At 43.5% G+C, this 26,495-nt stretch overlaps 1 protein-coding gene across 1 annotated transcript in view; it reads left to right on the forward strand.

The window, feature by feature from the left end:
• The first annotated feature begins 121 nt into the window (after positions 1-121).
• CXXC4 (CXXC finger protein 4) overlaps positions 122-26,495 on the forward strand; it is a 51,848-nt gene continuing 25,474 nt past the window's right edge. Inside the window, exon 1 of the mRNA XM_081209377.1 lies at positions 122-1,316. Coding sequence (XP_081065503.1) covers positions 144-1,316 — 1,173 coding nt within the window. The 5' untranslated portion in view covers positions 122-143. The remainder of the gene's footprint in view (positions 1,317-26,495) is intronic.

Consider the following 26,495-nt stretch of genomic DNA (forward strand, 5'->3'; position numbering starts at 1 on the left):
CCGGCCCCCCCTTCCTCTCCTCGCCCCCTCCCCCCTCCTCCTCCTCCTCGTCGTCCTCCTCCTTCCCGCCCACCCTGTTGCCCCAGGCCCACCCGCACCCCCACCCTCACCCTCACCCCCACCACCCCCACCCCCTGGGCACCATGAACACCAACGTGTGCGTGGAGACGGGGCCCACCGCCGAGGCGCCGGGCCTGCCCAAGGAGAACCACCTGCCCGACGGCGCCCTCAACAGCCTTGTGGATTACAACTCGGAGATGGAGAGGTACCGCTCCTTCGCCACCTTCTACAAGACCAACGGCGGCGCCTTCCCGCAGGCGGCCAAGATCGCGCGCATCACCACCCCCATCTTCCCCAGCGCCGCCGCCGCCGCCGCCGCGCGCATCGGCATGTCGCCCTGGAACTGCGACACGGCCACGGCCGCCGCCGCCACCGCCATGCTGTGGGGCAGCGGCGCGGGCGGCGGCGGCGCGGGCGTCGGAGGCCCCGCCAACCCGGCGGCGGCCGTGGCCGGCGGCGTGGCGGCCCGCAAAGCCGCCGCCGCCGCTGCCGCCTCCTCCGCGGCCGCAGCCGCCGCAGCTGCAGCCGCCGTGGTGTCGTCGTCGGTGTCGTCGTCGTCGTCGTCGCTGCACGCCGCCGGCCGGAGCGGCGGCGGCGGCGGGGCCGGAGCCAGCGGGCTGCACCACCGCGGCGACTCCCAGCAGCGCCTCGGCAAGCCGGGCTGCGCGCCGGCCGAGCAGGCCTCGTTGCAAATGGCCAACAACAACTTCCTCTCCACCTTGGCGCCCGAGCACTGCAGACCTTTGGCGGGCGAATGCATGAACAAGCTCAAATGCGGCGCCGCCGAAGCGGAGATAATGAATCTCCCCGAGCGCGTGGGGACTTTTTCCGCTATCCCGGCTTTAGGGGGCATCTCATTACCTCCCGGGGTCATCGTCATGACAGCCCTGCACTCCCCCGCCGCAGCCTCCGCAGCCGTCACAGACAGCGCGTTTCAAATTGCCAATCTGGCAGACTGCCCGCAGAGCCATTCCTCCTCCTCGTCGTCCTCCTCCTCCCTGGGAGCCGCCGGAGGAGGAGGAGGCGGAGGGGGAGGCGGGGGCGGAGGAGGAGGAGGCGGGGGAGGAGGTGGAGGCGGAGGAGGGGCAGGCAACCCTGCCAAGAAGAAGAGGAAAAGGTGCGGGGTGTGCGTGCCCTGCAAGAGGCTCATCAACTGTGGCGTGTGCAGCAGTTGCAGGAACCGCAAAACGGGACACCAGATCTGCAAATTTAGGAAATGTGAAGAGCTAAAGAAAAAACCTGGCACTTCGCTAGAGGTCAGAGGCGATGATTTCTTTCTTCCCAGCCTGCCGCCGTCCCTCGTGAACCCCCTTCCCCCGCCGCTCCAGTGCTTCTTGTCTAGTTTCAAGATGCAGCACCCCTTCTCTGAAGCATCCTTCAGGTTGTGAGGAGGTGGGGAGAGAGAGAGACCCCCCTGCCTTCTCTCCCTCGGCCCTGCTTGGGCCTCTCCACACACACAACACAGGCGCAAGCCAGCCCCCCAGGTCCCCAGCCACTGGCTTTTGGATCGCCCAGGAACCCAGCTTGTCAAAAATAGGGTGGCAGGTCCCCTGGAATAAATCTATGGCAGGGGACTTTGAGGGATTTTGTCCCGCTTTTCGTTTATTTTTCTTTTCTTTTGGTCCTGTGGAAAAGGGAAAATAAAATAAAATAAGGGTGGTAGCGGGTGGAACCAGGAAGCCCCCTAACTTTTGTTATGTGGAAATGAAAAGAGAAATGTCTGACATAATCATTTAACATCAGAGAAAAGGATTTTTTTATATATTAAAAAATCATTATATGAAGATTAAAAAAAGAGAAACACTTCTACACAAGTTGAGCTTATTACACTATAAATTGATCTGAACAAATCCTGTATATTTTTTCTGTTGCTATAAAGAGTTCTGTCTGGTGACATGTAAACTATTTTTTACTTATGTGAAACCAATGGTGAAGGGTGAATCTTTTGAAAACCTGAAATATTTTTTAATGCACATGAAGCATTTATTTTTTAGTTTTAAATTGTGGCCATTTGGATGGACCCCCGCCCCATTGTGTGTGTGTGTGTGTGTGTGTGTGTGTGCTGTGTGGGTTTTGTTTCATTTGGAGGTTAGGGCAAAAAAACCTTTTTTTTTTAAGTTGACCCCCAATTTTACCATTGTCATCAGTTCGGAACAAATTAATAGCTAGCTGATTTTTTAGGATGACTCTTTAGGGGTGATTTGGTGTTAATCAGATGCAAGGAACCTTTGGTGGTAAAGGTAAAGCAGCTGGTGAATTGGGCTAAGAATAACATACTTTTTTGCAATGCATCCTTACCAAAAAAAATTAACCCTTTTGTGGTATGTTTTACAATTTGATAAAAGTACATCTATGACTGAAGTTATTATGTGTGATTGAAATGTATATACATTTATTTTAAAAAAGAATATTGTCCTCAGAATTGACAATGTATCACAAAGCTGTAAAAGACAAGTTTCCCAGTTTGGTAGACAACACAAAAACAACAGCCAAGAGGGGATGTTGTGGAAATTGCAGTTCATGTATTTAGTCTAGCAGAAAGGGGTGTGGGAAGGAAAAAAAATGTGTAAAATGACTAATGGTATTATTTTTAGATGGAGGGAAACAAGAGGAAAGACTTGTAATCATATTTAAACCCCTGTCATTATTAAAATTATAGTGTTGCTGGTTAGATGAACATATCGGAAGAGACTGTGTGTGGCTGGGGAGAGCTGAAATGGTACCAAAAGTTCTTTATAGGCTGAGAGATGTAAAGCAGGGATGAGAAACCTGTGGCCTGAGCAGGGTCAATGGCCAGGTAAGATGGGAGACCTGTAGCTCAACAACACCTTGCAAGGCCACAGGTTCCCCAGTCTTGATGTGAAGTCACCCAAATTAGGAACTTGGTGAGACTTGCAACTGTGACCAACAGGAGTTCTATAAATGGATACATTTCACTGGCATTAAATGTTACCACTAAGTTAAAAGTTCTCATTTAAAAAAAACAACCAACTAACACATGATGACTTTTTTTTTCTTTGCCCTTTGCAAGATTGAACTATCCTTTTGGAAAGTTTAATAACTCAGGCTGCAATCCCGTGCACACTTTCCTGAGAGTAAGCCTCATTGAACGCAGTGGACCTTACCTCCGCATAAACATGCATAGATTGCATTTGTCATTCCTTCTTCATTTCCCATTGCTGCTTATTGTGCATATATGATAAATGGATGTCACATCAATGCAACACACTCTGTGGATTACGCTTCAGATGGTAGAAATCAGTTGTATATAGATTTGCCTGTTATTTTTGGTTGCAAATGCACTCCTGTTTATTTCATAGAACATTTCAAAGAATGTATATTGTGATTTTTACAATAAACGGTAAATGCTGGATTTGAACACTAAACCATAACCAAAAATAATTTATTTTTCTCTTCCTGGTGGCAGTAAATGTAATATTTGCAATTCTGTGATACTTCTCCGTAGACAATGTGGGCCCCCCCATTCAGTTAGTTTAGTTATGTCTTTGGTAAGGCTGCAGTCCTAAGCACATTTACTCAGGAGTACGCAACATTGAAAACCATGGGACTTACTTTAGAGTAAACCTAGGGAAGAAAGGGCTGAAGGTCCCATTCAGATTAGTTGGAAAACTTTGGTAATGATTGAAGTCCCATTGCATTAAACTGATAGGGAATCTAATCATATGCATGTTAACTTCGAAGTATATCCCACTATGTTCAGTGGGGCTTATTCCTAAGTAAGTGTGCATAGGCATTGTGGCCCTTGCAATGAACTAAATGGTTGTCTTGGCAAATGCATGTTTCCAAACCCATCTTTTCTAAAATAATGGGAATGTTGGAGGTAAGGAAAGAGGTGCTTAACCCTTCCTAAACCAGCAGATTTTTGCCTGCAAATACCCTCACCCTGGTTAAGAGAAAGCTGCTTAGGACACAATGGAAGGGGATTTGGCAGCAAAATGTGAAGACATAAGCACTTCTTCCTATCCTCTAGTTTTCCTTACATTCCTACAAAAGTGTTGCGAGGTTGGAGACACAGGGTAGGGGCTTCAGGATTCGTTCATGCCTTCATTGCAGCTGAACATTTTTGCTGGGCTGAGGCCAGGTCTGCTTTCAACAAGTCTGCAATCTTTTGTAAAGCAGCTTGTTTTGTGAACTTTTCCTAAACTTTATAGCCCCACCCCAAGTGCTCAGAAATAAGCCCCAATGAATTTAGTTGGCTTTGCTTCCTAGCAACGATGCTCAAAACTATACCATAAAGTACGGTTGTAATGTAGCTTTGGGGATGTAAATCCTGCAGGATTATTGATCTGTCCAATCAATGAGGCAGTGGGTGGAAACTGATTTATGAATGAAGATTTGGCAGGTGTCTCTAGGTACATTTGATGAACTCTCTGTTTGCCGGACAAAAAAAGCCCTGTACCTTCAAAAATTGCCCAAGCATGTCATATGAGATCATTGCATATTAAAACTGCTTAATAGCTATGGCTAGTAAAAAATGCATGGGTTTATTAGTACTTCCTTAACTTTTGTTGTTGTTGCTTGTCTCCTATTGACACACACACTGTGCTGTTACACCTGAACTAGAAGAAAGGAACCACCCCCTTCAAACTAGTTACCAATAGTCATTCACTTCTGTGGATTGTAGCCATTCAGTCGCAAAGGATATCATTGCATGTGACTAATGTCCATATAGGCACATTACTTGTCAGTTTAAATCGACTCATTTTCTGTTCGAATTAGGTCCACTATTCCCCCCCCTTATTTCTCCTTTCCCCTTCTTTCCCCCCTTTTTGTTTTAATTGGATAATAAAGAGTGACAGCATGACTGCTTAAAGCTCATGTGCAGCAACACGGGTCTGGTTGTAAGGCAACCAGCTGGAAGCATGTCAGAGACTGACAGGGCCTACAGGACTGAACTGACGCCTCCACAGCGGTTGCAGGTGGGTGAGAATAGTCTCCCCGCTGAACTGGCTTCTCAGGCTGAGATTGGCTCATGGTGTCTGCCAATCAATGCTTGAGCCAGCGGTGAATCGCTGCAGTCTTGACGGGTTGCTGTCTGAAAGGAGGCAGAAAAAGTAGGGCTCTTCAGTTCTGTTGTGTATTTTGAAAAAGCCCTGAATGGTGTTTCCCAGTTAGCACAAAATGCATCCTACCTTGCCCAGAAAACCTGGACATGCGTGAAATGGAAGCTACAAACAATGTACCCCATCCTCCAGTCAAACTTCTTCCTCCCCTGCTTTTTCTCCTTTGTATTAATAGAACTTGATTTTAATACAGTTACAGCTCCAAGCCAAATGCTCTGGTGTGCAAGCAGAGACTTTGGTGTACAAAGAGAACTATCTTGAGAGGAAGGATTTCCTATTCACTTCAATAAACTCTGGATATTTTGCTCACATAAGTCTTTTGCATCTATGAAATGGTCCCCAGCTCTAAAGCAGGGATAGGGAACCTCTGGTCCTCCAGGTGTTGTTGGACTCCAAATCTCATCATCCTTGGCCATTGGCCATGCCAGCTGGAGCTGATGGGGAATTGAATTCCCACAACATCTGGAGGGTTACAGATTCCCCATCCCTTCTTTAAGCCTGCTGAGTTTAGGATTGGAGCAATGAAGTTCAACACTGCTTCGCGTTTGCATCAGCATGTTTTCCTGGGACATGGGAACATTGACAATATAGCATGTTTTGTGACACTGTGCTATGGTACACCTTCTAAAGGTATGCAGGAGAAGCAAGTCTTGGGGCTTCTCTTAAAGCCTTTTACCCCTCTCTTTTAATATGCAAATAAGTCCACAAAAGTTTGTAACCACTTTAATTTGTGTTGCTAGCCACATATCTGGGCAATTCATTTGCCCATTGTTTACACATACCAGGGCAAGTCACTTGTGTTAGTTAGTGGAAGAAATCAACTCTCTTGTTCACAGAAAAAGATACTGTTGGTCACTTGGAGGCATTTCATATAGCCACAAGAAGATCAAAAAGTTTCCATCTTCAGATCTGTGTATTTTATGCATGACCCATAAGCTTTTGAAGAAAGAGTTGCCGGTGTGTGTGTGTGTGTACACACACACACACAATCTGATTTCATTTTTCTTAATAAATCTCACCCAAAGAGCACTTAGTGACTGAGTGATTTTTAAAAATGTAACATAATAATATGAAAATTTCAGTGCATGCAATTAATAGTAGCAAATGCATAAAATAAGATTGATGTCATGTAGAGCCCTGTGTATTCACACCCATCCACAGCGTTCATTTAGATTTACGGTATGTTTAAAAAGGCATAATCATTATTTATCCAGAGAGACTACTTATTTGCCTCCCATTAGTGTACATTAATATAATTTCTACTGTAAATTATAGACTAAGGGGCATGGCCAACATTGCCTCTCTCACACTTTGAAAAATCAAAGGGTCTGCTTCCACTTCATTTTGATTGCCATTATTTTACATTTTGCCCAATGTTATTGATGTTACCAATAAGACACCCACATTTGCCCCATTTTGCTTTCAAAACCCGCTCCTGTAGTATAGGGCAAAGACAGGCAATCAGGATTTGAGCCATAATGTTTCAAAACATATTCTTGAACAAAATGATTATGGTCATATTAAACCTTCATGTTGTTAAATATCTAATTTTGGTTATTAAATTTTTCACTATGGCAATTTATTCCAAGTATTAAATCTTTTTTAAGGGTTCTAAACACACTAAAAAAGTAAGCTCCATGATAACTTCCAAATATAGGAATCAATGGGACCGAACTTCCAAGCCAGGATATGGCCTCGCTTCAGAGTGCATGACCACAGTTTTTTGTTTTTATGAACATTGAGGAACATAACTGATTTTATTTATACCAGCGAGGTATTTGAAAATGAGTTGACTGAGAACCAGAAACTGACCTACTGACTGAAATGAAAGTAGCAGCAGTCTCTGACCCTTAAAAATGTAGCATCATGTGCTGTAGCCACTAGGGAGGGGAAAGGTCCTGTAGCTGGTGTTACACTGTCTGCTCCTTGTTTTTCTGGGGAGTGGGAAGGTTGTTAATGCAACTCCACTGAGCTCTGTGGATAGGGATCAATTAGGAAGAGTCTCAGAGGGGATATTTCCCCCTTTTGCCTTTCAGTAGCTGTAGATTGCATTCTGTGATGGCAATCAGCTGTGCAGGGAGATTATGGGAGACGAAAATGGAACAGGCTGCTAACATGATTAGGGTAGCTAACTGGAAATCAGCAGAAAAGCTGGTCTGCTTTCTGGCTGCTAGACTGTGCCACAGGGAGAAAAATATTCAGCCAACACACCTGTATTTGTTTGGTGTTCTGTCTTGATTTGTGCTACTTGAAACCATGTAAAAAGGCAAGTCACTGGAACATAGGGCCTCCTGTTCAGCCTCATATTCCAACATTTTTAGATCATTCCTGTTAGTGAAAGTTTCATTATGGCAGAATGTGCTGCTGTATTGGCCGGATTCTACCCAATTGGGAGGTACTTCCAGATGACCAGGTTATTGAACAATCACCCTCATTTGTTTGCAGGGCATTTAGATGACACTGCCTGTTTAATAAGCATTCACTCCGATTTGTTTGCGGGGAGGCTAGACAATGTTCTGTCAAAACATTTCTCCATCATTTTTCTTCTCGCAAAAAGTTATTTTTGGGAAACAGGTTGGTTGCGTAAGAACTCCCATGCAACTATAATGGTAGAGTCTGTCTAGCATGCCCATAGCTCAGCTGGTAGACTGGTAGACTCTTAATCTCAGGGTTGTGGGTTCAAGTCTCATGTGGGGCAAAAGATGCCATCACTGCATGGGGGTGGACTAGATGACCCTCGATGTACCTTGCAACTCTATGATTCTAGGAATTTGCTGGTTTGTGATTAGATCCCACCTGGAAATAGTGACAGCCTGGAAATGCCCTTGGTATTCCTCATGGGATGAAAAAATATAACTCAAAACAGGTGTGGTGAACCCATGGCCCTCTAGATAATGTGGGACTCCAACTCCCATCAGCCATGCTGGCTGGGGCTGATGGGTGTTAGAATTCAGCAACATTTAGGGGGCTACATACTTGACCTAAAATGCATGTACCTTAGCTGTTGTAGAGTTAAGTGTTTTGTCTGCCAATTGCTAAACCAAACATGGATTGGTGTACGGTTGGGCTCCCCCCCTTAAACTGGGTACTTGTAGTCACAAATTTCATTGCGAGCAGAGGCAGGGTTTTGTTTTATAAACCACCCAAGTTTCATTTTTGTACTCTGCCTTGGTATTGTGTACAATACATCCGTTAAAATAGTGTGTGGATCCTGAATTAATAAGCAGACTGCAGCCATTTGCGCTCACACTAGAGCTGTGCATCTCCCTACTTTCAAGGCATATTTTCTGAAATAATGAAGCAATGCCTGTGGCAATTAATGTGATGTTTGTCTCCCTCCTGAATTTAATGGGAACTGAATTCACCCTAAACTTTGACTGCTACCCAGCTTCATCAGATTTATTATATCTTTTCATGGAACCACTGAATTTTCATTTGTGAACTTGAGATTTCTTTTGAGTTTGGTGTGTGTGTGTGGGAATTCAAGAGGTTTTAAATATTGTCATGGGAGTCACTATGCACCTGGCAATGTCAGGCCAATGGATTAAGCAGCAGGATCAGATCTAGAGTCTTTTTGCTGATCAGCTGTTCTAATGGCCCCTTGATCTTTAAAACCCTTAGAGGACTTGATATCCTCTTAAAGACAGCTGAAATTTAATCCCCTCCATTCAGTTTTCTCTTTTCTCACCAATTCCTACGCATGATATTTTTCAACAAATAAAAGCAAACCACAAAAAGTACACTGCAGCATGTATAGTTGTGGGTGCATGTACTGTGTATGCATTAGTGATTATAAGTAGGTGTGCAACATGGAAACTTGCCCCCAACAAACCTCTTTGAAGTGAAAAGGAATTTCTATAAGAGTGTAGTTTTGTTTTGTTCTGTTCAGTCTCAGTTAATGTGGATGGAGTTCCTTTGGGTTTGTGCACAGAAAAATGCCAAACTCTCTTCTTCTGCATTCAGAAGGCAATCCAATTTATATACCGGTATATATGAATGTAGGGACGCGGGTGGCGCTGTGGGCTAAAGCCTCAGCGTCTAGGGCTGCCGATCGAAAGGTCGGCGGTTCGAATCCCCGCGGCGGGGTGCGCTCCCGCGGCTCGGTCCCAGCGCCTGCCAACCTAGCAGTTTGAAAGCACCCCCGGGTGCAAGTAGATAAATAGGTACCGCTTACCAGCGGGAAGGTAAACGGCGTTCCGTGTGCTGCGCTGGCTCGCCAGATGCAGCTTTGTCACGCTGGCCACGTGACCCGGAAGTGTCTCCGGACAGCGCTGGCCCCCGGCCAATAGATGTGAGATGGGCGCACAAACCCCAGAGTCTGTCAAGACTGGCCCGTTCGGGCAGGGGTACCTTTACCTTTACCTTTATATATGAATGTAGTCCAGAAAAGTTGCTAGCCCACAACAATTTTTAGTAGCTTATCTGCTGGCACATCTGTTAATCAACTGTAGTACATAAATGCCCTGAAAGAAGGAAGGCAACTCCCTCCCAATTTATGAAATATTTGAAATACATGCTGAAATTAAATGGATTTTCAGTAAGACTACTTTTATAAACTGCAAGCATCCTTCATCCCATTTCAGTAAAACTTCAGAGACTGCTCAATTGTTCTATAAGCTCATGTCTAATTTGAAAATGTATTCTGTACTACCCAAAGTTTAAGTTTACATGTGAATTTAGATTCTTAGGGGGGAAAGGGAAAGACTCTATAAACTAGTGTTGTTTCAAAATGTTTGTCCAGTTCCCCACCATTCTCCATCAGTTATTGAGAAAAGTAATTGCATTTTGAAATTGTCAAAGGGAGAGAGGAAACATGAGTGAAATTCTTGTGAAGTGGCTGAGGGGCTTTTGTGAGTGTCCTTTCTGCAAGTTCTCTAATGATCTGCACTACTATGCTGTCTTCCTGGGTGCCCACACTTTGGTCAAAGCTCAGGAGAAGACACCATTAGAAAACCACTCTTAAGGTCAGGAAATGTGGGCAGCTGGGAAGACTTCAGAACACTGGGTGGGTGAAAGTTTAATGGAAGAAAATATACACCTCGCAACAAGCAGGTATGCTCAAAATCCCTTACCTGCTGAAATTCTAAAGGAATTTTAATGCCCCCCAGGAATGAAGCAGAAGCACTTTTGCAGGGGAAGAAAACCTTATCAAGCAATCAGAGGACAAATTCTGGCACAACACTATTTTAAGCAGTCCGCTGACTGGGTTAGGGTTCAACAATGGATCCAGCATGGCATACAGAGTGCCCCCTCACTATTATAAAATATGATGGTTGAGGAGGATTGTTTAGTGACTCAGACAGTAAATATTATAATATAAAATCTGTTAAACACAATCTGTTCTTGCAGTTTCTGTGTGGTGCGCTGTTACGTGTTTTGAGTCTCTGTCCCGCACCACATTTTAAATTATAATTTTAAACAGTTTAGATTAAGAAGCTACTGATATCAGACTAGCTTTAATCAAGTTTGATTTTTTTGTGTTTTTTAAAAAGCATTTTCAAACTTTGCATATATTCAAACTTTGTCAGATATGTTGCTGTGTTCTTAAACTTTAATATAAATTTAACATTTGGTTCCATTCTGTAGTCCTGGATGATAGCTTTTGCACCAGAGCTGAAATGCCTTTAGACATACTTCTGGACCATAGCTATTACAAGAACAAACATAATTTTATCCTGGACCTATGCGCTCACTGCATCCCCTTTCTTCTGCCATTTGTGGCCATGAGCAGGAGATTGGAAGCTTCTACTTCCATTTTAAATTAACTGCAGTTTAGCATGTTTCCTGAACCCTAAATTGTGGTAACTTTTAACTATGGTTAGTTGAAGCAAGCTAGTGACATAACTAAGGATTTAACCTTGAATTGCTTCAACAAACCATTGTAAAGACAAACCATTGTTTGTTGAGTTTTGGATGACACAAGAAGTTGCTTTTAGTTTTAAGAATAAGTGAAAGCTTCTGAATAGATCCTTCCAACTGTACCAAAGGAGGGGAAGGAGGCCAGGCTTGTTCTTATAAGGCTAAACTATGTTTTTCTGCTGTCTGAATGAGACCAGTGACTATGGCGACATTCTACAGAAAAAAATTCAGACCTAAATTGAACATAAGCATATGTAGCTTTCTGTGAATCGCACTGTGCTTCTGTTGCTTATATTTTGCCAGTCTGGTCTTATGTAAGTTTACTTTGTTCAAAGTAAGTTTCACTGACTTCAATGGGGCAAACTCCCAAGTAAGTATGCATAGGACCGCAGCCTTAGTTTAGACAAACCAAGTTTTATTCAGTGTGTTCAATCTAGGAACATCAGCACATGAAGGAGCACTGCAGGATGAGACCAAACACCTGCATAGCCCAGTAATTTGTTTTAACAGAGGCCAACCAGAAGCCTCCAAGAAGCCAATAAGCAGGAAATTAGCACAAAAGCCCTCTCCTAAGTTGCGATCACTGGCAACTGGTATTCAGAATTGCTCTACTTCCTATCATAAAGTCATCGTAGCTGGTATGAATTTGTCTAAGCCCCTTTAAAATCCATCCAAGTTGCAGGCCATTACTATCTTGTGGTAGTAAATTCCACAACTATGCTGTGTGGGAAGCATATGTGATATTGTATCTGTTTCCTTTACTGATTGGAATTTGCCTCACTTTGTGCTTGTGACACTTATATTTGGAGTTTGCTGTAAATTAGGTACAATTTCCTTTATCCAAATTCCCAGAGGGTCACCAGGTACCCCAGGCAGAAGTATGAATGGAGAGAATTGTTCTTTCTGCAGATTAACATTCTTATGACTGTTTCCTTTCCAGAGATGCAGAAACTGAGATTTTCAGTTTGTTTGGAATATTCATATCACCTATATTTTTTAAAAAGTTTCATTCATTTCAGACACTGCATGGACTTCAGAAGCTGCATGTCTCCCAATAATTAGACATAGCAGACAAATAAGACATTATAATTAACACTGTGTCACTTTCAGTTCAAGTGAGTGCTAACCCCACCAAAGTCAGGGTTTTGTACCTTTGATGCAGAAAGTGGAGTGGCATTGGTAAACAGCCTTTCCCACATAAAATGTGAGAGAGAAACACAGGGTTATATTCAAATAATTTATACTCAGTGTAGATCTATTGAAATGAATAGCCGTGATGACTATCTGAAGCCCATTAATATTTATGGGTCTACTGTGAGAGCCAGTGTGGTGTAGTGGTTAAGAGCGGTGGACTCGTAATCTGGTGAACCGGGTTCGCATCCCTGCTCCTCCACATGCAGCTGCTGGGTGACCTTGGGCTAGACACACTTCTCTGAAGTCTCTCAGCCTCACTCACCTCACAGAGTGTTTGTTGTGGGGGAGGAAGGGAAAGGAGACTGTGAGCCGCTTTGAGACTCCTTAGGGTAGTGATAAAGTGGGATATCAAATCCAAACTCCTCCTCCTCTTCTTCTACTGTGAGTAAATGTTAGTTGAATGCAACTCATATCATGATCCACCCATCTCTTCTGCTCATAGAAGGACTGTGGATGTTGCCAACCAAGCAGATGAGGGTTGCATGAGAAAAATGACCCCAAATCCAGACATACTGTTAAGTTTGCACAAGTTATTTGCTTTGCACAAATGCTTAAGACTTTTTAATGGGCCACTAGATTTTTAAAAAAATGTTGTAGCAGGCACGGGGAACTTGAGGCTTCCAGAAGTTGTTGGACACCAACTCCCATCAACCCCAACCAGCATGACCAGTGATCAGGGAGTGATGGGAGTTGTCATTCAGGAATATCTGGAGGACCACAGGTTCCCCATCCCTGTGTTACAACCTATGTATTCCTTATATGCCATGTTTCTCGTATTGATGCTGCAGTATGAGCGCCCCATTAGCTTGCACAAGCATTCATAGAACATCAGTAATATATTTCCTTTCTCCATTCATGTTTCTATGGATCCAGCCCAATAGCAGCCTTATGTGATATTTGGCAAGATAGACCACTGTGTGTGTTTGTTGGTCCCAAAGTGGTTTCCTATGTTCTTAGGAGTGGTTAAACCAATTAGTTTACCTCTTTGAGTTAATCTGGATGAAAGTTACTGTATTAATTCTTAAGAGTCTTCTGTTATTTTAGAATGCTATCTTTTCTTCTATTTTTCTTCATTAAGGTTTGCAGGCTGCACACAGTTTTATTTATTTGTTTTGTTTATTAAATTTCTATACCTCCTTTCACCCAAAGATCATGGGCAGTTTACAATATAAAACACAAAAAATATATAGCATAGTAACAAACAAAAACAATACCCAGTTTTAAAGGCCATAGATTTATTTTATGTACAACTCCCACTGATATTTCTGGGGATTCACACATAGCTGACTGGGAAGAGATTGGCAGCTGAGGAAGCACAAACACTAGTAAATTTCAACATTTCTATCCTTTTAATTACTTATAGAAGAGCAGAATTTGGTTGATATATTTAGCAGTATGCAAAATTTACTGAGTTCTCCCCAAGTCAATGGATGGTTTGCTTAAATAAGCAAAGAGGTCTTGACTGTCCTGTAGTGAATTGGAAAGCCTTCCCATGTACTATACAATATATTTGGCTTTTTATAAAGTTGTGCACTTCAATGTTGTGCCCTCTGAGCTGCTCTACTTACTAAAATCCCAGTGTTTTCAATAAGACTTATTTCCAGGTAAGTGTGCATAGGATTGCAGTGTGTGGATTTTTAAAAATACGTGCTAAACTTGGCCTTGGAGTTGTTTGAGATGTGAGGGGGTTATTATTTTGTAAATTGTAGCTGTGCAATAGGCTGCTTCAAAAGAGAACACTTCTTATCAAGATTGTTGAAACCAGGGATGCAAGTTATCAATGAATGACAATTTTTGTCTGGGACTTAGCGGGGAGAGAAAGACTTAACCCCTGGCCCCACTGCTTAGGCTCCAGGTTGCTCAGGTCCCCCTGCAGTTGCTATTTGCATGACAAGCTGCATTCTAGCAATTAACCTCCATATGGTTTGGCCCTAAATCAGGGGTCTGCAACCCGCGGCTCCGGAGCCGCATGTGGCTCTTTTACACCTTTGCTGCGGCTCCGGGGCGGATACTAGTGAGGGGAGGAGGCGCATTGTGCGCCCCGACACTCCCCACTGTGGCAGGCGCTGTACTGGCTGTGATGTCGCATGGGGGTGGTGCGTGCGTTAGTCACGCACCATCCCGACGTCACCTTCCCGCCTGCTGTCAGATCGCGGCTCCGGAGATATATTTGTTTTAAATGTCGCAATGGTTTTGCGGCTCCCAGTTTTTTTTTTATTCGAAAACGGGTCCAGGTGGCTCTTTTTGTCTTAAAGGTTGCAGACCCCTGCCCTAAATAGATCAAGTGGCTCCTATTCAACATTCATCCTGATTTGCTTGCACTAACCTTATGCCATGCTTAGATGGTGTCTGGTCTTCGCTAAGCATTTTTTGGCTGGTTGTGTGGCAATGAGCATTAATCATGCATGCATCCTTTTTGCTTGCAGGGGGGTTACATGTCTTCCCGTTAATCATTTGTTCATCCCACCCTTTTCAGTGCATTTCACTGTCACTTTTCAAACTGGAAGAAGTTCATTTATTAGAAAAAGTGAATTTGTTGTGTTAAGGCAACAGAGCACTTTATTTCACTTCAAATGCATAAATTTAAAGTTCCAGTGTTCACATGAAGCCTTCCTGCAAGACAGTGGCAGTCTGGAGGCTTTTGAGTCACGTTTTATAAGCAATAACACACAGCAATGATGATTAGGTATTGTTGGCTATGTTCCTTCTGGAGTTGTTTTTCACCCAGTTACATTTGCTACTTCGAAACACTACAAAAGTAGCTACAATGTATTATCCATTCTTATCCATGACTGATTCACAACATGTTGTGGGTGGAATAACAAACCAAATTACCACTTGTAGAGAATAGAGTTGAATAGGGCTAATGATGGTCCAAAGGCCTCTACAATTGTTTGAAGGTGGGTAAAGGATCAGACATTTCACTGCTCCAAGGAAACATGGGAACTGTAGTAAGGAAACAGTTCATGGGGTGGGTCAGACCCCAAAATTGTTGAGATTTTTCTAGGAACCCCCCCCCCAAATGCTGAGATTTTTAAAAGTTGTTCAGCTTTTTTCTTTCTTTTCAAAAACGCAAAAAATATGAGATTTTTCAATTGACAAAGTGCCATCTTTCGGAAAATCCAGATGTATGGCAGCCCTACACTAGACTAACATCCTGGCATATAGGGGCACGGTTGCTTACCATGAGATGGAAAAGCAAGACGTTGGGAAAGTTGGTGCAGTGCAAACACACTGGCAGGAGTGCTGACCTCCCCACCACCTTGTCCTTCCAGTAAACAACAGCAACCCACCTGTCAGGAAGTGTAGCAGCCCTGCCACACCCCATGACCTGCTTCTGGTGAGGACATTAGGAGTCATTCTTAAAAAGATTTCTATCCTTCACATAGAATTAAGTCCCTCTTTACACTTCACTTGTATTCAGCTCCTGCTTCTACACCAGTCCAGATATGCACAAAAACTTTCACACATTTTGTTGGTCTGTATATTTGTGGATGTCTAGTCCCTTGGAAAGTGCATTGTCTCTGTGTTGTGTGATACATACCAGGATGAACCAGCAGGCCAGAACTTTTTATACATACAGTGGTGCCTCGCAAGACGAAAAGAATCCGTTCTGTGATTCTCTTCGTCTAGCGGTTTTTTGTCTTGTGAAGCAAGCCCATTGAAGGATTAGCGTTATTAGCGCTATTAGCGGCTTTTAGCGGCTTATCTGCTGATCGGATCAGCTGATAAGCGGCTTAGCGGCATAGAAAAAGGGGGGGAAGGGAAAAAAACAAGCAGGAACTCGCAAGACATTGTCGTCTTGCGAAGCAAGCCCATAGGAAATTCGTTTTGCGAAGCACCTCCAAAATGGAAAACTCTTTCGTCTAGCGAGTTTTCCGTCTTGCGAGGCATTCGTCTTGCGGGGCACCACTGTATTTGGACCAGCATGGAGTCACTACAGAGGTGACAACATCCATATTTGTACAGGTGCATATAAAGAGGGTCTTTGATTTCAGTGGCTCTTTGGCTGTATTCAGCCTGCTTGAAATTGGAGTTTGCAGTCTTCATATGTGTTTTACACCCTAATTCAAAAAGGGAAAGGTGTTGACAGATTCTGATCAGTGACCAGATAGAGCCCCATTGCCACCAACTCATCAGCTCAATGTAGGGTTGCCAGGTTAGAAGAATCCCAGACTTTCAAGGACCAAATCTGAGACGTAGGAGTAGTCCTTGCTGATGTAATGGTGGCTGGCCCTGGTGATTCTTCCTCTGCACGTTCTCCCACCACTGAGTCCTGGAGACAGAGGTTAATTGGGAGAGAGCAGGAGGGAGTGGAGTGGGGCAGACCCTGTAGAGAGTCTGTACAATGATTTGCAGCCAGCTCCTCAGGCTGAAGCTTGCAAGCCACACACATAGTCTTCTTAATAATAAAAAAGAGATTTTTTTGATAATTTTTTTGCCCACCTGAAGATTCAAGCCCTCCTCCTGCCTCCTGGAGTGGTTCAGGCAAACCTGGAGACTTCAGCTCAGGACTGGAGATCTGGCAATCCTAGCTCAATGTGCTTTCTTATTTGCTAGCCCTCCCATAGTTCTTTCAAGGAGCATCTGAGACAAATGTAAACATGTAATATCCACCAAGATTGTGGAATCTCCCTGCTCCTTCCCCGCTCAGCAGGATACCTGAAATGGTGGAGGGGCTAAGCTCCTAATATCTATTTCTATTTTCTTTCCTCTCTTGTCCTGGAGCAAGGTAGTTTTGGAGGAGAAGCTTCTTCCTACACGCTCATATTGCTGGGGACCCTAATCTCCCAAAGGGTGGTTATTTGGGCTATGTTTATTCAATCATCTAACTCAGCCTTCATCTCCAGAAGAAGTACAATCCACTAAATATTTATTTTTGTTTCAAAGGGTCGGGTCAACTGCTTTGGGTGCAATCCTGCTTCTACTCCAGGAGCAACCAAGCAACTGACTCAGGCTGCAATCCTATGCACATTGTATTTAGCAGAGTAAGTTCCATTGTATGTAGTGGGACATGCTTCTGGGTAAAGATGCCTAGCATGGTGCTGTCAAGGGATTCTCAACAGCTCATCTTGTAGTGAAGCTGCTCCATTCAGGCTGTCCTTCCATATGAGAAGAAACAAACACATATTAAAAACAACAACTAGATGTCAAGGAAAAAATGTTTCAGCCTAGTCAATGTGACATAATTAATTTTCCATGTCCCTGATTCCCTACCCTATTGGAGGAACAGTCAAGCTTGCAGTTCCCTGCCTGCAATCTGAAGTGGTACAGCCCAGAAACAATTTGATCTGTAATGAGTGGTTTGCCTAGAGCTAAGATGAGGAATCTGTGGCCATTGAATGTTGTTGAACTACAATTCCCATCACCCCTGACCATTGGCCATGTTCAGGCTGGGGCTGCTGGGAGCTGAAGGGCTACAGGCTCCACACTCTTGACATAGTCTCACATTTGCGTGAGTAAGACAGAACTATGGTGACACCAGAATACTTTCAGCATGTAGAAAACAGTGTTCTAGACAGAAATAAGCAAACCAGCTATATTCCTGTGAATGATGAGGACTTCCAACCCTTCTCTTTTTGCAGTGATGTTAGCAATCATGTTTGAAAGAGGTCACCGTGTTCTTTTCATCTTTATAAAGGAGATGTGGGCAGGCTTAGGTCAGAGTACAGTACTTTCCATTTGGTGCGAGTCTCAGCACAGTGCCTTCCTTATAGCTGGTAAAGCGATGCAAACTTACTTGACTGATTATAAACAATAGCCATGGCTATTGCCTTATATAGATAAGCGCAACTGTGCTTTATACCCCTATATTGTTACAATGGAGTGTGCTCTTTTTTGAGGTAGTAAAACAGAAGGTCTGTAACTGTTTTCACAAAAGATACTGCAAGTGCTTTTTTTTTAATTTTTAAGTTTCTCCATGTCTATAATGTAGGTGAATGTGAGACTGGCATTTCTAGAATGCCCTTTTGGCCTAAAAACATCTCTCATGCTTTCCATTCTGCAGCAGCAAAGTCTGCATGATGTTTCTATATGTATTTTTTACATTTGTATCCATCCTACCTTCAAGGGGCTGACACTATAAGTAGGGCATTATTACAAGATTAGGCAAAGTGCAACTAGATGCAATGTGTGAGATCTGCAATTAGGACCTCCCACAATGTTAAAATATCACTACATGGAGAGTGGTGGTGGGAGATACCTTTTCTCCCACACTATTTTACTGGTTAAAATCACTCCCTAAAGTTGTCATTTACCCAGAGGGAAGCTTTCAGGAATCATAGTTAGTGTAAAGTGGCTTCTTATGCTCCGAAGTCAGAAAACAGTAGTTTTCCAGGTCCAAATGTCCCAGGTTCAGTCCACGAAATCTCCAGCTTGGGCCAGGAGGGAACTCTGTCTATAATCCTAGACTGGTGCTATGAGTCAGTGCAGACAGGACTGAGTTAGATGGACCGATGGTCTGACTCTGTATAAGGCATCTTCCCAGCTTCCTAATAGTTTTTCAGACAGGAAGACTTGCCTACCTTCAGATGCCAGGGGTTGAACCTGGAAGTTTTTGCATACAAAGCAGATGCACTGCTGCTGAGCTGTAAGAAACTGGATAAATATTTACCCGCAGAGCAAAGAATAGCTTCAGGGTGGCTTAAAAAAATATATATATTGGGGAAGTAGCACTGTGTGTGTTGTGAGGAGGGGGTGCATAAACCCTCCTTCCCCAGCACTGCACTCCTGATTTGATTCTCCTCTCCCTCACCTATTATTATTTTTTAAAAGCAACCATGGGAAATCTGTTATTAGATCTGTCACATCTCGTTACACCCTGAGTGATGGTGACTGTCTGATTCATGGCTGAGCAGGGATTTGAACCAAGTCCAAGACCCTATCTACTACATCAAACTGGCTCTCATTCACACAGACGGCAGGAGAGTGGCTCAAAGGTTCATTTGGATTGAGAATTGTGTGTGAAAATGGACTCCTTTGTCTTTGAGCATATCTGCACCAAGAATCTGAGCAGGTTTGAGTGTTGCAGTTTCCCCAATGGAACCCAAGGAGTTACACCTTTGCGAAGGGTCAGCGGTTCCAACAGAATTCTTCTAACCATACTTACTACAGCTCCCAAGTTTCCTAGGGAACTAATGAGAGAAAACCAATCAATACTGTAGCATAGATGTGGACAGGTTCTTATTGTTCACTGTCTGGACACTGACAGCCATTATTCATGCCTTGTTGTGGTTTTTGGAGAGTGATAGAGCTCATGCACCAGCAAAGCTATGCCTGGCATCTTGGAAGCTTTCAGCTTGTTATTTTCCTCCTAGGAAACTTTGAGCATGTGTTCGGATATCCCATGAGCACACTTTTGTTTGTGCTGCAAGAGCTGAATCAGATTTTTGTTTCAGATGGGGCTTAGCAATGGGGCTTATTTATGCTCCACTATGAGGTGGTTATTGCATTTTGTTGAATTAATTCTGCTTCGTTCCAATATAAGTATGAATCGGTGTGTACAGAAACATGTGTGCTACTGAATGAATGCCAGTTTGCAAGAATATGTGATTGGGTCTCCTCAGGTGTGAATTTATAGTATCTGGAGCAAGAATTAATAAGAAGCGCATTTGTGTGCAATGGATAGCTTATTGGGATTGTGTTTAGGGGGGCACAGGACTGTTAACTGGGATAGGGCAGATCTACTGTTAAATGAATGAAACTTAAGCTTCAGGGTCTCTAATCCTGGAGGGGCCCCCAAAGTCCACATTGCTTAACAATTTTGCTTTAAAAAGCACATCATGCATATATAACATTTCCCTATTTTTTTTCTAATGTTCACCCCTCCCATAACTCAAAAACTATAAGGCATAGGAAATTTTTATTCATCCAGTGATTTTGGCTTGTGAGAAAATCTAGTGCAGCAATTTTAATCAAAAGCTGATATGATATAGCTATACAGTGATACCTCTGGTTAAGTACTTAATTCATTCCGGAGGTCTGTTCTTAAGCTGAAACTGTTCTTAACCTGAAGCACCACTTTGGCTAATGGGGCCTCCTGCTGCCACCACGCAATTTCTGTTCTCATCCTGAAGCAAAGTTCTTAACCCGAGGTACTATTTCTGGGTTAGCAGAGTCTGTAATCTGAAGCGTATGTAACCCGAGGTACCACTATATATATATATATATATATCTTAATGTGGTGATCTGTCATGGAACAACCCCATTAAGAAGATAACAGTGGTTACCCAGACCTTGTTGCTGGTTGCAAAGGGCCTCCCATATCTGTTCAAATTTCAGGGCCCCCAAAATGTAGGTCTGTCACAGCCTTGAGGAACTCATTATTTCTCTGCACTTGTGAGAATATATAAAGTTCTCTGTATACTAAAAAGTTCTCTGTATACTAAAAAGCTCTATAGAGAGTCTAAAAATATAAAACAGGTGTCAATCCACCTACAAACAATCTACAAAGTATCTTTGGGAATATTTTATCTCAGCACTTCGGATTTTTTATTCTAAAAATTCTAATCCCTTCCCCTCTTATATAATCAACTGCGTTTGTCAAGTAAATATTTCAAAAAGAGGTACTTTAGTGAAAAGAATATTAAAGCATTTAGGAATCTGCTACAAGAAAGATGTTTTAGCATGGGATGGGATCTTTAACTTTTAAAATGCAGGTTTTTATTCATTTGTTCACCATAGCTTTAAAAAGAGTAGGTTTAAAAAGCCACAAGTACCCCCTTTTCCCCCCTGACGAAAGGCTCCAAGGCTACACAACCAATCCACAACAGCAGCAAAGTTGTTCCATGAAATCCTTTGGCATAAATAAACTCCAGCCACAATTAATTTATCCTAAACTTGACAGAGGACCTTGACGTCTGGAATTTAAGAGGTGTCCCCATTGCTTTTGAGCAGTCGGCTTTTTTGCCTGAGGTGCCACACCGAACTCTGTGGCATCAGAGCAGCTGCGCTAATGGCAGCCAGAAGGGCAGTGGCACACGGGGACTTTCATCAAGTCCTTTGATGTCACAGAGGGCCTTGCAAGCCTAGGGCCAAGCAGCTGATTCACTTGCAAGGGTAACGCCAGACCCCGTGAGATCAGAACCAAGAAGCCAAAAGCGCTAGGCAGAGGACTGAAGCAGAGGAGGAAAAAGCAGCTTTGTTGATACACCAGGCGCAACGCATTGCTCATCTCATTATCGGCGCAGTGGGCTGTTCCTCGCCCGTGGCCTTGTTCCCTCATGTGTTGCTTGTGTGAAGGGAGCATAAGCCCCTGTTGATCTGCGTCGCTTTGAGATTCCAGCTTATGTGTAAATATAAAATATGCATGTTTTAGTTTTGGATATTTATGCTATTTTGGAGCGGCAAGTTCTGTGTGTCCTTGTTTGTGTGACAGCCTCCTTTTTAGCGGCTCCTCACCCCCCCCCACACATTGCTGTATCTTGTTCTCTCATGCAAACACCTGTCCTCAAATTGAATTATTCTGCAGGGTAATCGAAAGCCTCCCCCACTCGGCATCATATGTTTTCTCTTGTTTATTGAGTTATGTTGCACCATACTTCAGATGCGACAGCCATTTAATAATCTTGAAGCCTTAGCTCTGCAGGGGCTAAAAAGATCCCAGCAGGCTTGTTAACTTCTGCTCTGAAACATTATGGGAAATATTTTCTCCTCCTAGGAATCCATGGGCTTCCGATTAATTTATTTTAAGGCTATAAAAATCCATAGTCAGGTATGTGGGAAGCATATTGAATGCTCCCTCCCCCCTGCCACCCCCTCCACTTGTTAAGGGTGCAATCCTATGCACACAGTGGGTTTTACTTCTGATTAGACATGCATAGCATTGCAATGCATGTTTCCCGTTTTTCAGGAATTAGTTGGTCAGTTTCATACCGCACACCATATTGGAAAAGAGAACACTGGCAAACTTATGAAATCTCTCTTTGAATAGCCCTCATCAAACATTTAACTACAGTTTACTAAAAACTTAGAATATATCTATATCTTCCTATATGCATAAATATGTTAGGCTGTCGTCACGCAATCCCCATTGGTGGATTTGTAGTTGCATGGCATAGGAAGGGGAAACTGTAGCAGGGTTAATGGGGGGGGGAATGGCAGAGGGGTTGGTGAGTGGTTTGAGCAGGGATGCAGCCCCCAGTTTGTGTGTGTAGATATGTGTGTGTGTGTGTGTGTGTGTGTGTGTGTGTGTCTACAGACACGCACAACCACTTTTCTAGGAAGTTTATTGTTCAGCTAAAGAAAACAAAGAGGTTTCAACTGGATAAAATTATTCAGAGCAGGGTATGAAAGAGCATTCCTGATTAAATGCTTGCCAAAAAAGAAAAAGAAAACATACAAAAAAACAAGCCTGGCAAATTTTAAGAAGAAAGGAGGTTCAAAGGTAATAGAAACAGTACTGTTGATGAAAATGAGCTGAAAGACAGGCTTGGGTGGAATATATATATAACATTTCTCATAGTCAGCAATTCTGGCTGGCATTCAGCACCTGCTGAAGCTAACTAATGACAAGCTAAAGAATGGACAGGACAGTTGACGTGCTGTATGAAAAATGTAAACATCCTTACTGAGAAAGCTTGGCTTCTTAAAACTAAAGCAAAATCTATTCACAAAGCAAGTTATGCAGATTGTTTAATTGTATGCCAGGCTGCTTGTTGGACAGTGTTATTAACCCTCTTATTGAGCACTGGAAAGTTCTAAGCATGCTCAAGGTTCAGGGCCTTGGGTGCCAGTTCTGTTACTGCTCCCTCCATCCTGATCTTGCTGCCTCGAGACAGTGTGGTGCAGTGATTAGAGAATAGGACAGGGATGGGGAACCTGTGACCCTCCAGACATTGCTGGATTCCAACTCCTACCAGCCCTTGCCAGCAATGGTCAGGTATGATGGGAGTTGTCGTAGTCCCACTACATATGTATGGGCACAGGCTCCCTGCACCCAGACGAGGACTTGGGAGACCAAGGTTCAAATCCCCATTCAGCCATGAAGCTCACTGGGTGACCTTGGGACAGTTGCCGTGTCTCAACCTAACCTACCTCCTAAGGCTGTTGTGAGGATAAAATGGGTAGGGGAGGGATACAGCTCAGTTGGTAAAACCATGTACGTCACCTTGAGCTGCTTGGAGGAAAGGCATCATATAAATGTAAGAGGTGAATAGCACAATCACCCCTGTCATCAGGAACCCTACAAAATCAGGGTTCCCAACTCAAGGGAAGCTTATACGTACATTCAGGCAAACATTCATACAAGCCTCCCTTAGATCTTGCGAGGCTGAAAGAGGAGGGGAACAGCACTCTCAGCCCTATGCCTCCTTCAGGGTTTCAGCTTCCTAATACCCAGAAAGGGTGTTAAGTTAGTGCCTGAATCTTTATTGGAAATAGAACCTTCTGCAATAAGAGCCTAGTTGGCATATGTACAGTCATACCTCGGGTTGAAGTAGCTTCGGGATAAGTATTTTCGGGTTGCACGCTGCGGCGACCCGTAAGTAACGGAGCGCGTTACTTCCGGGTTTCGCCACTCGCACATGTGCAGACAGTCAAAATGATGTCACGCGCATGCATGGAAGCGGCTAATCGCAACCCGCGCACGTGCAGACGCGGGTCACATTCGCTTCTGGATGCGAATGGGGCTCCGGAACAGATCCCGTTCGCATCCAGAGGTACCACTGTATATATGTTGCTTTAATTCTCTGTGCTCAGTGAATCTATGCTTGATGGCTGGCAAGCAAATGTTTGAACTGATTCTACTGGAAGAAATAATTGCATTGCGGGGGATGTGAAAGCCCTATCTGTGATGGTGCGTTGCACACATGACCCAGACCAAACATTGTGAGGTGCAGGTTGGGGAGGAGCAGAGCATCTGTGGTAAGAGCTTGAGAAGGTCATTCTGGAGGGACTTTTAGTTATGCAGGTTATCAAAATATTACCCTCAGATCACTTTGGCCAAATGAACCTGTATATTGGAGAACTTGTGGTCCTCCAGATGTTGCTGAACTACCAACTCCCACCATTCCTGATGAATGGCCATGAGGCTAAGCATGCTGAAAGTTGTAATCCAACAGCAACTGGAGGGCATGCACACTCCTCTCCTGGTGTAAAATTCCCACAGTGAGAACTTGGTTTTTGAAATAAAAAAGAAGAAAAGAAAAGATGAAGGTTTTGTATCAGTTACCATATACCAATTGTGAAATTGAATAAATAGTTTCAGGCATGCCACCTAGGGAACTTTATGGTATGAGGCAGCATTAAAATAAAATAAAATATAAAATTCTTCCTACTCAGAAAAAACAACAACAGCAACATCTAAAGCATAGGAAGTTTTTGTATATCAAATCATACAATTAGTGCATCTTACTCAATATTCCACACCTGTACGAAACCCTAAAGAGCTACTATGAGTCAATGTAGAGCAGAGATGGGAATCTATACTTTTCCAGATGTTTGACTACAACTGCTGTCATCCCTATTGGTCTTGCTGGCTGGGGTTGATGAGAGATGAAGTCCAGCAAAATCTAGAAAGCCACAAATTTCTAATCCCTGGACTACACTAGCCAGGAGCTGCTCTCTAGGGCTTCATATGTGGGGTGGTGCTGGTGTCTTTCCCAGGCCTAGCTAGAGATGCCATGGATTGACCCTGAGCCTTCCATGCAAGGCACATGTTCCTCTAATTCCACCCTATAAATGTTGATGGCCATCCAATTAACTGCTGGGATCCACATAATAAAAGAGGATAATGGATGGTGCTGCTACTATCATCAGAGGCAAACTGGCCTGTACTAAAAATGGGGGTGGGTGGGAGGGGTGGATGGAATTGCTTCCCAAGGGACAATTCACCTGATCATCTCAATTGGTGCTTTTAGAAGGGCTTTGAAGATAACTCTCCTCTGCCAGTCCTTTAAGTGTAGGCTGTTGAGAGCCGATAATTGGTTTTTAGAGGTGGCCTCCTGTTTCTGTGTTGCATGTCGTTCTTTATATTGTATTTTTGTGTTCTCTTTTTAATGGTTTGTATTAGGGTTTCACTGTGCTTTTGTGGGTTTATTTTGGAAGTATAATATTGCGATGGTCATGGTGATTAGGAACACAGGGTAGAAATTTCTAAAATAAATTAATAAGTAAATAATAAAAGGTATGAATTGGGTATGGGAGCCCCGGTGATTGTGTCATGAAAGTTTTCAGCAGAAGCTGCTGCTCCAAGATTTTTGGAGCTCATGCGTCGGAAAACTGAGAGATAATCGAAATCTGGGGGGGAAATGCTTGGAGCACAACTTTTATTGCCAAAGACTTTGATCTTTGGAACAAAATTGAGGCTTGAGCTGCCGAGGATAACTGTGGAATCAGAAACATGAGCCTGTGGGATTTATCCAGGAAATAGACTTCTGCCATAGATAGCTTTCTGGAGTAGGAAAGGATGGTGTTTGCCAAGAGCTGCAGTTGTGAGGCCAGCATGAGAAACAGTAGGAATAGGAGCAGCCCAACAACACAGTGGGGCAGGGAAAGAAACAGGCCACAGAAGGACCGTGTTGAGCCAGGGCAATGCCTTTGGTCTTGGGAAAGGGGGAATAATTGGTGACACCAAGAGAGGTACTGAGAACAAGCAGAGGAGAAAGATAATTTGCTTACAGACCAGCCAGTACGTTATTAACTGTTAACTGCTATCCGCTACATGGAGAAGGCAATTTTTTAAATAAACAACAACCCATAAGATAACAAAAAAGCCTAGATAGAATAAGTCAGGGGTCAGCAAACTTTTTCAGCAGGGGGCCAGTCCACTGACCTTGTAGGGGGCCGGACTATATTTTTTGGGGGGAAATGAACAAATTCCTATGCCCCACAAATAACCCAGAGATGCATTTTAAATAAAAGGACACAATCTACTCCTGTAAAAACACCAGGCAGGCCCCACAAATAACCTAGAGATGCATTTTAAATAAAAGGACACATTCTACTCATGTAAAAACACGCTAATTCCCGGACCGTCCACGGGCCGCATTTAGAAGACAATTGGGCTGGATCTGGCCCCCGGGCCTTAGTTTGCCTACCCATGGAATAAGTTAATGTATTGGGCCTAGGAAAGGCCTTTAAAAGTTAGGAAATCACTCTTTGTTTAGGACAAAGAGAGGCATGCATGGTCCTAACAATTCCTTGGGCTGAGATATTTGTTCTCTGTACCTCCACTGGTGAAGCTTGAGCAAATTGTGTCACAATAAGAGCATAAAAGGAGCCTTTTGAATCAGACTAATGCCCATCTAGTCTAGAATAGAATAGAATAGTTGGAAGAGACTCTGAGGATCATCAAGTCCA

This window comes from Podarcis bocagei, assembly GCF_964188305.1.
Source record: "Podarcis bocagei genome assembly, chromosome: 9".
NCBI classification, from domain to species: domain Eukaryota; kingdom Metazoa; phylum Chordata; class Lepidosauria; order Squamata; family Lacertidae; genus Podarcis; species Podarcis bocagei.